Raw genomic sequence first — 14,479 nt, 5'->3', positions numbered from 1 at the left:
ATATCACATCCCTCTCATATTCTTTCTATTCATCTACTTATAATCTCGCTCCTCTTCATCGATCCTTATAAACTCGTTTCATTTATATATTAAATATATCTCTTGATCTGCATATATAATTTATAATATATGGCTCCTGGAATGACAATCGCATCATCGGAGACGTCGTCATTCGATGTGATAAAGTACGCCGTCCATGAAGGGCACGGAGTGAAGGGTCTCTCCGAATTGGGCCTCCGATCCCTCCCCAGACAATACGTTCAGCCTCTCGAGGAAAGGATCGACATGAAAACAGTGGTCAATCAGCACTCCATTCCCGTCATCGACATGTCCAACCTGCTCCACGATCCCCAAGTGGCCGACTCCATCTGCGACGCCGCCGAGAAATGGGGCTTCTTCCAAGTGGTCAACCACGGGGTCCCCCTTCAGGTGCTGGAGGATGTCAAGGAAGCCACCTACAGGTTTTTCAGGCAGGCGGCCGAGGAGAAGAAGAAACACTCCAAGGACAATTCCCTCACCAACAATGTCCGGTTCGGGACCAGCTTCACCCCTCACGCTGAGAAAGCCCTCGAGTGGAAAGACTATCTTAGCCTATTCTTCGTCTCCAATCAGGAGGCCCATGCCCACTGGCCTTCTTCCTGCAGAGACGAGGCCTTGGAATTCCTCAACACCTCCGAAATCATGATCAAGAACCTTCTCAATGTGAGTTTAAGCATTGATTGTGAGAAAATATAAAGTTGTAGGCCTTTATTGATGTTAGTGTATATAATATAATAATATATTATATTGATATATTATTATATTGTCTTTTATACCATTAGGGTATATTTAATTATTAGTGGGCTTGGGCCTATATGTATAAGTAATTTAAGGTTCTAGGCTAATTACTCCTATATAAGGATTGGTTGTAAAGGTTGAATATACAACACTCAAGTTTTTTCAAGACTTTTTTCTTCTTTAGCAAATATCTATTTTCCAGAGTTTCATATCTTCATAGTTGTTCTTAGAAAGATCCAATAGTCAAAGCCAACATTTGGTATCAGAGCTAGATTGAAGAACATGTCGTCGACAAGATCAACCAGAGATGCGGCGGCAATGAAGATTGGAAGAGAAGGGAATGTGACGCTCTCCTATCCGTTACTCACGAAGAGTAACTACTCGGTTTGGGTATTGAAGATGCGGGTAAACTTACAAGCACAAGGAGTGTGGGAAGCCGTGATGCTCGAAGATGTCGACGAACGGATTGATAGAATGGCTCTCGCCGCCATCTATCAAGCACTCCCTGAGGACGTTCTTCTCATGGTGGCTGAGAAGGATTCCGCTAAGCTAGCGTGGGAGACGTTAAAGACAATGCATGTTGGAGTGGAGAGAGTCAAGGAGGCAAAAGTGCAAACCTTGAAGACACAATTTGAGGCGATTCGTATGAAGAATGGGGAATCGGTGGATGATTTCGCCATGAAATTGACATCCATTGTGACTGGTATCCGCTCGTTAGGAGAGAAGGTGGAGGAGACCTCCGTCGTCAAGAAGTTCCTTAGAGCCTTACCACAAACATACATGCAGATCGTTACAGCGATCGAGCAATTTGGTGACCTCAAGAATATGACCGTCGAAGAGATCGTCGGTCGTCTCAAAGTCCACGAGGAGAGACTTCGCGGATACGGAGACCAAGAGGAGGAGCATCTATTGCTCACGCATGATGAATGGATGTCACGAATGAAGAAAAACGGAGAAGCCGATTTTTCTTCTGGATCATCGAGTCGTAGCGGCAACGGTGGAGATAACCGAGGTCGTGGCAAAGGGCAAGGGCAAGGTCAAGGTCAAGGGCGAGGTTGTGCAGAAAGCTCACCTCGACAAGAAGGTACCAAGCCCCGCAAAGACAAGAGCACAGTGAAGTGTTACGCTTGTCAAAAGTATGGGCACTACGCGTCTAAGTGCCCTAACAATAGATCTGACGGTGAGGCAAACCTCACTAGCTTCTATGATGAGGAGCCAGCATTAATGTTTGTTGAGGTAGTGACGAAAGCTTTGCCCGAAGAAGATGATGCAAACCTCACTAGCTTCTATGATGAGGAGCCAGCATTAATGTTTGCTGAGGTAGTGACGAAAGCTTTGCCCGAAGAAGATGATGCAAACCTTGTTAGCTTCTATGACGAGGAGCCAGTATTAATGTTTGCTGAGGGAGACGAGAAGACAAACCTTGAAGAGTTCATGCAAGAACCGTTCAAGGAGGAAGCAGATGTGGTGTTGTTCAGTGAAGAGAAAGTCATGGAGAAACTCCTCGTAAGTGGCGATGAGTGTAATCACACTAATGTGTGGTACCTTGACAATGGAGCAAACAACCATATGAAGGGCCATCGAGAGAAGCTCAATGAGATCGACGAGAAAATTACTAGAAATGTGAAGTTCGAAGACGGAAGCGAGGCGCACAAGTTTCCTAATTCATCTTACAGGGAAATCTATGTGAGGAGAGACACTATATTCGAGGAGGAGAAGAAGTGGGAGTGGTGCAACAACAACAACAAGCTCGTACAAAATCTCGCGGAGTTCGGAATCCTACGAGATGTCTATGTGGAGGCACCACTAGTAGAGATGGATCCTGATGAATTGTTGTTGCTCACCACCGATGAGCCAACAACATATCACGAGGCGGTAGTCGAAGAGTCATGGAATGAAGCCATGAACAATGAGCTCGAGTCTATTAGGAAGAATAAGACATGGGAGCTCACTAACTTACCACCCAATCACAAGACCATCGAGTTAAAGTGGTTTTTCAAGTTTAAAAGAGACAGCGAATGCAACATCCTCAAGCACCAAGAGAGATTGGTAGCAAAAGGCTATGTGCATAAGCAAAGTAATGATTTTGAGGAGAACTTTGCACCGGTGGCGAAACATTACACAGTCAGGTTAATTCTTGGTATCGAGGTGGACCAGAAGAAAGATAGCATTAAGGTAAAGCAGGAAGCTTATGCGAAGAAGATGTTGAAATAGTTTGTAATGGAGGATTATAACTCGAGCAAGTATCCTATTGAAGCAAAGTTGCAGCTCGGAAAGGATGTGGAAGGAAGCATAGTGGATCCGAAGGAGTATTGGCGTATCATCGGGTGTCTCAGGTACTTGGCACACACTCGACCGGATATCTCTTATGTAGTTGACATAGCGAGTCGATACATGGAGAAGTCTGCCACTCTACACCAACAGGTAGTAAAAGACATTCTTCGTTACGTGAAGGGAACGATGAATTATGGGATTCAGTTAAGAAGAGGACGAGAAGTTGAAGAACTCGTTAGTTTTACTGACAGTGACCTAGCCGGTGACACAGATGACAGAAAAAGTATTGGAGGGATGGTATTTTATCTCAACGGGAATCTGATCACGTGGCAATCTCAGAAACAACGAACTGTTGTTTTATCTTCATGTGAGGCGGAGTTTATGGAAGCTACTGCAGCGTCGTGCCAAAGACTTTGGCTAAGAAACTTGTTGAGCGAGGTGCTCGGATGCAAGATGAGGCCGGTAACCCTCAATATCGACAACAAGTCTGCAATAGAATTAATGAAGAACTCGGTGTTTCATGGACGCAGAAAACACATCGACATTCGGTTCCACTTCATCCGTGAATGCGTCAAGAATCAACAGATCGTTGTAGAGTTTGTAGGCACTAGAGAGCAGCGTGCAGACATTCTCACTAAGGCACTAGCAAGAGTCAAATTTGCAGAGATGCGAGAGATGCTCGGCGTGAAGTATCTCGAACCAAATCAAGCTTATGGGGGAGATTGTGAGTTTAAGCATTGATTGTGAGAAAATATAAAGTTGTAGGCCTTTATTGATGTTAGTGTATATAATATAATAATATATTATATTGATATATTATTATATTGTCTTTTATACCATTAGGGTATATTTAATTATTAGTGGGCTTGGGCCTATATGTATAAGTAATTTAAGGTTCTAGGCTAATTACTCCTATATAAGGATTGGTTGTAAAGGTTGAATATACAACACTCAAGTTTTTTCAAGACTTTTTTCTTCTTTAGCAAATATCTATTTTCCAGAGTTTCATATCTTCATAGTTGTTCTTAGAAAGATCCAATAGTCAAAGCCAACACTCAAGGCACTCACTCAAAGGCTCAATGTCCACAACGAGGACTTCGACCAAGCTAAAGAAAACCTCTTTATGGGTTCCAAGAGGATCAACATGAACTACTATCCCAAGTGCCCCAATCCCGATCTCACCATCGGAGTCGGCCGCCACTCCGACGTCTCCACTCTCACCATCCTCCTACAGGATCAAGTCGGAGGCCTCTATGTCAGGAAACTCCACCACGACGACGCTGCTGCTGCTGATGATCAGACCACCTGGATCCACGTTCCTCCCGTCCCCGGAGCCATTGTCATCAACATCGGGGACGCCATGCAGATAATGAGCAACGGGCGCTACAAGAGTGTCGAGCACAGGGTCGCAGCCAACGGATCCCACAACAGGATCTCCGTTCCCATATTCGTCAACCCCAGGCCCAACGATGTCATCGGACCCTTGCCGGAGGTCATACAGAGCGGGGAGACTCCCATATATAAGCAAGTGCTCTACTCAGATTATGTCAAGCATTTCTTTAGAAAGGCTCACGACGGCAAGGGGACTGTCGACTTCGCCAAGATATAATAACATTCATTCATACTCCTAATTTCATAATCAAATGTATAAGAGGAGAGTAATTGAGTTCATTTAATTTAATTGTTTGTTGAAGAGATGCACGTGCTAATTCTACTTCATCTCTAGAAGATATATGTATGGATAAATTAATATTATTGATTCATTATTATCTTCAAAGTAAAAAAAGATGATGATAAACACATAATCAAATATAATATTTCAGATTTTGTGTTCTACTAAGTACCACGTTCACAAAATATGTTAGTTTTTTCATTCTCTCTTCATTACTTTAGACTCATTCTATAAAATGACCATATTTTGTGAAGGTGGTACGTATTAAATGCAAAATCTATAACAAAAATTTGATCCCGTTAAAAACATGATTAATCAGTTTAATTTATTATAATAGTTTAAATTATAATTAGTTACATTTGTCATAAATTAGTAAGTTAATATTATAAATCATAAAAAACATAAAAAAAGTATTTTTATTTATAAAAACTCTTAAACTTCACTTCATAAGTGTGGAGAATTTATTCCCTATTCTAGCCTAGCGGTAATAAGAGATATATATTAATCATGTGTTTCTAAGTTCGTGCCCGTTAGACGGCAAGTTCTGTGACTCGTTAAATGATTAAGTTTGTTTGCGGACTACATACTTAATTCGTTTTCCCATTTTTATTTTCCAAAAAAAATAAATAATATCTAAGCAAGACCCTAAATTATATATTTGGTAAATTTATGGGAAAATACATCATTATCTAAATTAAAATCCTTGGTATGCTACAATAGACATTTAGCTAAAAATAATCTACTCGTAGAGTTGTGTTCTTTTATAAATAATGACTAATTCAACTATTATTGATTTACATGGAGTTGAAGGTTATTTTGAAAAATAAAAAAACATAGGTATAATACGAGGGTCATTTTTCTAATAATAATCTATAAAGAAATGTGTTTTCTCGTAAATTATGACTCACTCAACGATTTCTGATTTATAAATAGTTGTGAAGATAATTTTGAAAAATAATAAAAAATAATATATGCATGATTCGAGATATATTTTTCTAAAAATAACTTCGAAGAGAGGTGTTCTCTCGTAAATAATAATTGAATCAACGATGGTTGATTTACAAGTAGTTGTGATGTTTTTTGAAAAAGAAATAACTTTTTTATGTATGATACTAGAGGGTATTTTTCTACAAATAATGTATGAAGTGTTTTATTCTCTTAAATAATGATTAAATCAACAATTGTTGATTTACAAATTGATGTGAAGGTCATTTTGAAAAAGAAAGAAAAGAACCCTATGTATGATACTATAGGGGCATTTGTCTAAAATTAATCAACCAAAAATTATGTTCTTTTGTAAATAAAATATTTAATTAAATCAACGATTTATGACTTATAAGTAATTGTGAAAGTCGCTTAGAAAAAAGAAAACCCTAAGTACGATATTATGGAAATTTTCAAAAAAAAACAATGTACGAGGAGTTGGGTTCTCTAGTAAAATAAAATTAAAAACTGACTAAAAAATCATCTTTTATTTACAAACAGTTGTGAATGTCATTTTGAAAAAAAATATATGTTTATATAAAACAATCATTCTTAGGGTCGAGGATTCTCAAGGCGCAACGTTCCATAGCTTATAAGTCATCCAACTAGTGGATGCATTGCAAGTCCATTCTTAATATAAACATAACCCTAACCAAAGTTAAAAGTTAAATCTAACCCTAACTAGAGTTAAAAACTAAACATAACCCTAGTCAGAGTCAAAAGTTAAACATAAACCCTAGTTGGAGTCAAAAGCTAAACTTAAACCCTAGTTTTAGTTAAAAGTTTAACCAAAACCAAATCGTAGTTAAAAGTTAAACCAAACCCTAGATGGAGTAATGAGCTAAACCAAATCTTTGTCGAAGTCAAAAGCTAAACCAAACTCTAGATGGAGTCAAAAGCTTAATCAAAACCTATACATAGTTAAAAACTAAATCAAACTCTAACCGTAGTTAGAAACTAAACCAAACCCTAATTGGAATAGAAAGTTAATAGTTTTATGATCATTGACACTATTAATGGATAATACGCATTTAAAGCACTACGATCATTTGTTGATAATGTATATGCAAGACGAGGACACTTTATGTTGATAGTACATATTTAAAGTGATATGATCCTAGGTTGATGACGTATATGATTTATTGATAGTACATATCTGGGATAATAAAATTATTTTTGATGACGTATGTACAAGAAGATAATACAATCTTATGAAAAAAACACGTTTGAGGTATATACGATTAATTTTTGATGATCGTACTTGTGTACCATATTTTTTAATTGTTGGTTTCTCACACTATCGTTTATTGATGTTTGTGTCAATCAGATTAGGAATACTTTGATGGTATGCACGAGGATCATTTGTTGATGTTAATGTTAATGTTAGTATGCCTAAGAATATCATTTATTGATGGTATGCAGAATCAATTGTTGATGATTGTATTGGTGTACAAATACTATTTGTTGATAGTATACAAAATCATATTTTATGATTCACTCGAGTGTACCTAGAAACACCATTTGTTGCGCGTCTATCTTCGATAAAGTATTGTAAGTCATTCGATCAACCTTTAGTTTATGTCGAAAGCTAACACTAGCCGGATTAGAAGCCAAATACCATCCATGTGGTAGAATTAGCCATATTCTGTACTTGAATAAGAGCTGGATCATGTTTAATTACACATCAATCCCCGTGGATGAATTAGCCGAATTTTCGTCCTAAATAAGGACTAGGTAAGGTTTCATCACACAAGTGTGTGAATGAATTAGCTAAATGTCCATACTTGAGTAAGGAATGGGTCGGGATTCATTACACATCACTCCCCTTTGATGAATTAGTCGAACATATGTCCTCAGGTAAGGACTGGGTTAGGTTTCATCACACAAGTTATGCTAATGAAATAGTCGAATGTTTGTTTAATCCAAACTTGGTACAAAATGGGTTCCTATGGCATTCTATACGAACCCATTTTTAACTTTCTCGATTTATAAAAAATTTAAATTATCGTGAGCCATTAAAGATTTTCTAAAAATTCTAATACTGGATCATTGCAAGGGAAATAAATAATTAATTAATTTGAAAATAATGTCGTATCCATTATTAGATTAAAAAATAATTAAAATCGGGATAATTTCAAATAAAATTCAAAAACATACAAATAATTAAATAAATTAATGATATTTGCTAAATGAGTTTATATCTATTAATTATTTTTTGTATGTTTGCACGTTAAAAAAAGGTCGATAAAAAATTGTCGACAACCACTTTGTGCGGCCACTAGACGGAAGGACTAACAGGAGGTATTGGCAACCCCGTAGAGGCTCGACCCATGCACAGAACCCGAGTTGATCTTCCACGGAAGCAAGCCTAGGTTGAGGCACCTATTGAGGTCAATGTACAAGACTAGACAACAAACTCCCAACGCCCATCACCAACCATTGGCCCACATTTAAAAGGTTGTCCATCGCGCATTCGCAATTATCAACCAAAGCTTGGGTCCCTTCTTCTTCTTCGTCGTGATGAAGATGTGACATCGGATGTGTTACATGTAATGCGTAAGAATGACGTAAACAATAAATAGACAGAGATTTAAGGTGGTTCACCAAGATAGAACTTTGTTACGTCCACTAGAAGAAAGAGATTATTATTGAGAAGATTGTTTACAAAGTTGATATAACAAACTAGGGTTATTACATGGGTTTATATAACACTCTGTCCCCAGAAACCCTAATACAGAAACCCTAACGAATAGAGAATTGGGTTGACCCATTAAGAAAGCCCAACTATTCAAGTCTATTCAACATAAAGTATGGCTTTATTTGAAAAGCAACTGAAATAATTTCTATTCCTATAAGGTATTAAATTCGACAATTCAAAAGGGAATCATAGTGAGCATGGAGGGAGAATTCAGTGGGAGAGAAGATAAGGACAAACTAATTTTAGCGAAAGGAGATAGGTTGGAGATCCCGAGACCTAGATGCCTTTAAAAGGATCCCAATACTATTTCAAACAGACGGGAACTCAAGGAAGAAGAAAGAACCTCAAAACAACAATCCTTCATTAAAGGTTGTTCTTCAAACTTTTTGCATTATTTTTTATTTTTAAAAGAGGTTGTAAAACATCATTCAAATCAAGTCAAAAACTTTATTAAGAGCATTGTAGTGATTACAATCAACTGTTATGAACCCTATCAACAAGTACAATTTTACCATCTTTTATATCGACTATAGATACTTGTTTATTTTCGTCATTTTTAATTTTTAAAATGTCAATGATATAATCCAGATCCATGTTCAAGGATTAAATTAATATAAAGTCTAGACGCATCTTTTGGGATTGGGGAATAATTTGACAAAATAAAACAAAAAATTTAAAATTTCTAAAATAGCCGAAATTTTAAAGTAGATACCGCCCTTTGGACGGGCACGAACGACATAACGCTAACGTCATTTCTAAAGTGTCACCGGACATGGAACCAACTTAGAATTTTTTTTAAAATGCATTTGTACGCGCAAAACAATTATTTTTCTTGGTCTCTCACGTAGAAAACCATGTGGCGACTCTAAAAGTAAAAAAATCAGTCTTTTAAAAGCGTCGATTTATCTCTCTTCTCTTGCTTGGTTCCTCATCTATTTTTAGTTGATTCGATAGCAGAGTAAATTATGAGATTAAGACTATCGAGATTTAAATTTTTAAAACCAAACCAATTTCAAAGCATAATTAAAAGGAAATGAAATGTCTCTCAAAAAGACGAGACGACGATGGTGACCTATTTTTCAGGTCGAGCAACAAAATTTATATCCACTAGACTAAATTCACATTTATAATTTCGATGACGGATCAACCCGCAAGTCAACAATCCGACCGGTTTAGAGCTTGTTTAACGAGTCGTGCGTTGTAGTACGAGTACCATGTGATTTGTTATAGTTGTGTGATATTATATATATATATATATATATATATATATTATATATTATGCAAAATCTGATAATTTGAGATTATAAACTAAATCAATATAGACTTATTTTATTTTTGGTCATTTTTACTACTATCTAAAGCCTTGTTTGGTGTAACAATGTTTTTCAATTAAATAAAATATTCTTATTTTAAAAATTAATACATCTTAAATATTTTCAACTAATAATATAATTTTTCAAAATAAGAAACACCACAACAACAACTATTTAAATAATTCTAAATCCAATCCGAACACCAACATTGTTGCAGTTTCATCGAAGCTAGATATTTTGAAAAGTCAAAAATGTGGTATGACCTCCACCTACCCTACCACTTAATTTGTCCTCCGCCCGCCATCTCACTCTCTCACACACAAAACAGCACATGTTCTTTTATTTTGTGAGAAAGAGAGATATAATAATAAATAAATGCTTTTGACTGACTGAGTGCTTTTAATAATATATTAATAATGTTTAAGCAAGCAAACTATATATATATCCATACTCGATCGCCGATCTTAGTATCAATATCACATCCCTCTCATATTCTTTCTATTCATCTACTTATAATCTCGCTCCTCTTCATCGATCCTTATAAACTCGTTTCATTTATATATTAAATATATCTCTTGATCTGCATATATAATTTATAATATATGGCTCCTGGAATGACAATCGCATCATCGGAGACGTCGTCATTCGATGTAATAAAGTACGCCGTCCATGAAGGGCACGGAGTGAAGGGTCTCTCCGAATTGGGCCTCCGATCCCTCCCCAGACAATACGTTCAGCCTCTCGAGGAAAGGATCGACATGAAAACAGTGGTCAATCAGCACTCCATTCCCGTCATCGACATGTCCAACCTGCTCCACGATCCCCAAGTGGCCGACTCCATCTGCGACGCCGCCGAGAAATGGGGCTTCTTCCAAGTGGTCAACCACGGGGTCCCCCTTCAGGTGCTGGAGGATGTCAAGGAAGCCACCTACAGGTTTTTCAGGCAGCCGGCAGAGGAGAAGAAGAAACACTCCAAGGACAATTCCCCCACCAACAATGTCCGGTTCGGGACCAGCTTCACCCCTCACGCTGAGAAAGCCCTCGAGTGGAAAGACTATCTTAGCCTATTCTTCGTCTCCAATCAGGAGGCCCATGCCCACTGGCCTTCTTCCTGCAGAGACGAGGCCTTGGAATTCCTCAACACCTCCGAAATCATGATCAAGAACCTTCTCAAGGCACTCACTCAAAGGCTCAACGTCCACAACGAGGACTTCGACCAAGCTAAAGAAAACCTCTTTATGGGTTCCAAGAGGATCAACATGAACTACTATCCCAAGTGCCCCAATCCCGATCTCACCATCGGAGTCGGCCGCCACTCCGACGTCTCCACTCTCACCATCCTCCTACAGGATCAAGTCGGAGGCCTCTATGTCAGGAAACTCCACCACGACGACGCTGCTGCTGCTGCTGATCAGACCACCTGGATCCACGTTCCTCCCGTCCCCGGAGCCATTGTCATCAACATCGGGGACGCCATGCAGATAATGAGCAACGGGCGCTACAAGAGTGTCGAGCACAGGGTCGCAGCCAACGGATCCCACAACAGGATCTCCGTTCCCATATTCGTCAACCCCAGGCCCAACGATGTCATCGGACCCTTGCCGGAGGTCATACAGAGCGGGGAGACTCCCATATATAAGCAAGTGCTCTACTCAGATTATGTCAAGCATTTCTTTAGGAAGGCTCACGACGGCAAGGGGACTGTCGACTTCGCCAAGATATAATAACATTCATTCATACTCCTAATTTCATAATCAAATGTATAAGAGGAGAGTAATTGAGTTCATTTAATTTAATTGTTTGTTGAAGAGATGCACGTGCTAATTCTACTTCATCTCTAGAAGATATATGTATGGATAAATTAATATTATTGATTCATTATTATCTTCAAAGTAAAAAAAATGATGATAAACACATAATCAAATATAATATTTCAAATTTTGTGTTCTACTAGGTACCACGTTCACAAAATATGTTAGTTTTTTCATTCTCTCTTCATTACTTTAGACTCATTCTATAAAATGACCATATTTTGTGAAGGTGGTACGTATTAAATGCAAAATCTATAACAAAAATTTGATCCCGTTAAAAACATGATTAATCGGTTTAATTTATTATAATAGTTTAAATTATAATTAGTTACATTTGTCATAAATTAGTAAGTTAATATTATAAATCATAAAAAACATAAAAAAAGTATTTTTATTTATAAAAACTCTTAAACTTCACTTCATAAGTGTGGAGAATTTATTCCCTATTCTAGCCTAGCGGTAATAAGAGATATATATTAATCATGTGTTTCTAGGTTCGTGCCCGTTAGACGGCAAGTTCTGCGACTCGTTAAATGATTAAGTTTGTTTGCGGGCTACATACTTAATTCGTTTTCCCATTTTTATTTTCCAAAAAAAAAAATAATATCTAAGCAAGACCCTAAATTATATATTTGGGAAATTTATGGGAAAATACATCGATATCTAAATTAAAATCCTTGGTATGCTGCAATAGACATTTAGCTAAAAATAATCTACTCGTAGAGTTGTGTTCTTTTATAAATAATGACTAATTCAACTATTATTGATTTACATGGAGTTGTGAAAGTTATTTTGAAAAATAAAAAAACATATGTATAATACGAGGGTCATTTTTCTAATAATAATCTATAAAGAAATGTGTTTTCTCGTAAATTATGACTCACTCAACGATTTCTGATTTATAAATAGTTGTGAAGATAATTTTGAAAAATAATAAAAAATAATATATGCATGATTCGAGATATATTTTTCTAAAAATAACTTCGAAGAGAGGTGTTCTCTCGTAAATAATAATTGAATTAACGATGGTTGATTTACAAGTAGTTGTGATGTTTTTTGAAAAAGAAATAACTTTTTTATGTATGATACTAGAGGGTATTTTTCTACAAATAATGTATGAAGTGTTTTATTCTCTTAAATAATGATTAAATCAACAATTGTTGATTTACAAATTGATGTGAAGGTCATTTTGAAAAAGAAAGAAAAGAACCCTATGTATGATACTATAGGGGCATTTGTCTAAAATTAATCAACCAAAAATTATGTTATTTTGTAAATAAAATATTTAATTAAATCAACGATTTATGACTTATAAGTAATTGTGAAAGTCACTTAGAAAAAAAAGAAAACCCTAAGTACGATATTATGGAAATTTTCCAAAAAAAACAATGTACGAGGAGTTGGGTTCTCTAGTAAAATAAAATTAAAAACTGACTAAAAAACCATCTTTTATTTACAAACAGTTGTGAATGTCATTTTGAAAAAAAATATATGTTTATATAAAACAATCATTGTTAGGGTAGAGGATTCTAAAGTCGCAACGTTCCATAGCTTATAAGTCATCCGACTAGTGGATGCATTGCAAGTCCATTCTTCATATAAATATAACCCAAACAAAAGTTAAAAGTTAATTCTAACCCTAACTAGAGTTAAAAACTAAACATAACCATAGTCGGAGTCAAAAGTTAAACATAAACCCTAGTTGGAGTCAAAAGCTAAACTTAAACCCTAGTTGTAGTTAAAAGTTTAACCAAAACCAAATCGTAGTTAAAAGTTAAACCAAACTCTAGATGGAGTAATGAGCTAAACCAAATCTTTGTCGAAGTCAAAAGCTAAACCAAACTCTAGATGGAGTCAAAAGCTTAATCAAACCCTATACATAGTTAAAAATTAAATCAAACTCTAACCGTAGTTAGAAACTAAACCAAACCCTAATTGGAATAGAAAGTTAATAGTTTTATGATCATTGACACTATTAATGGATAATACGCATTTGAAGCACTACGATCATTTGTTGATAATGTATATGCAAGACGAGGACACTTTATGTTGATAGTACATATTTAAAGTGATATGATCCTAGGTTGATGACGTATATGATTTATTGATAGTACATATCTGGGATAATAAAATTATTTTTGATGACGTATGTACAAGAAGATAATACAATCTTATGAAAAAAAACACGTTTGAGGTATATACGATTAATTTTTGATGATCGTACTTGTGTACCATATTTTCTAATTGTTGGTTTCTCACACTAACGTTTATTGATGTTTGTGTCAATCAGATTAGGAATACTTTGATGGTATGCACGAGGATCATTTGTTGATGTTAATGTTAATGTTAGTATGCCTAAGAATATCATTTATTGATGGTATGCACAATCAATTGTTGATGATTGTATTGGTGTACAAATACTATTTGTTGATAGTATACAAAATCATATTTTATGATTCACTTGAGTGTACCTAGAAACACCATTTGTTGCGCGTCTATCTTCGATAAAGTATTGTAAGTCATTCGATCAACCTTTAGTTTATGTCGAAAGCTAACACTAGCCAGATTTGAAGCCAAATACCATCCATGTGGTAGATTTAGCCATATTCTGTACTTGAATAAGAGATGGATCATGTTTAATTACACATCAATCCCCGTGGATGAATTAGCCGAATTTTCGTCCTAAATAAGGACAAGGTAAGGTTTCATCACACAAGTTGTGTGAATGAATTAGCTAAATGTCCATACTCGAGTAAGGAATGGGTCGGGTTTCATTACACATCACTCCCCTTTGATGAATTAGTCGAACATATGTCCTCAGGTAAGGACTGGGTTAGGTTTCATCACACAAGTTATGCTAATGAAATAGTCGAATGTTTGTTTAATCCAAACTTGGTACAAAATGGGTTCCTATGGCATTCTATACGAACCCATTTTTAACTTTATCGAT

General features: G+C 36.3%; 2 protein-coding genes across 2 annotated transcripts; both read left to right on the top strand.

The window, feature by feature from the left end:
• LOC124921205 (feruloyl CoA ortho-hydroxylase F6H1-3-like) lies at nucleotides 1–4,846 on the top strand. Its single transcript, XM_047461833.1, has 2 exons — nucleotides 1–702; nucleotides 4,112–4,846. The coding sequence occupies exons 1-2, from the start codon at nucleotides 130–132 to the stop codon at nucleotides 4,658–4,660; spliced, it is 1,122 nt and encodes a 373-aa protein (XP_047317789.1). The 5' UTR covers nucleotides 1–129; the 3' UTR covers nucleotides 4,661–4,846.
• Nucleotides 4,847–10,191: 5,345 nt separating this feature from the next.
• LOC124921098 (feruloyl CoA ortho-hydroxylase F6H1-3-like) lies at nucleotides 10,192–11,530 on the top strand. The gene has a single exon (XM_047461708.1). It carries the CDS (start codon nucleotides 10,321–10,323, stop codon nucleotides 11,440–11,442), a length of 1,122 nt encoding a protein of 373 aa, XP_047317664.1. The 5' UTR covers nucleotides 10,192–10,320; the 3' UTR covers nucleotides 11,443–11,530.
• The last annotated feature ends 2,949 nt before the right edge of the window (nucleotides 11,531–14,479 follow it).

Source organism: Impatiens glandulifera, chromosome 1, assembly GCF_907164915.1.
Source record: "Impatiens glandulifera chromosome 1, dImpGla2.1, whole genome shotgun sequence".
Taxonomy (NCBI): Eukaryota; Viridiplantae; Streptophyta; class Magnoliopsida; order Ericales; family Balsaminaceae; genus Impatiens; species Impatiens glandulifera.
The sequence above is the reverse complement of the archived record's forward strand: the minus strand, read 5'-3'. Positions and strand labels throughout refer to the sequence as shown.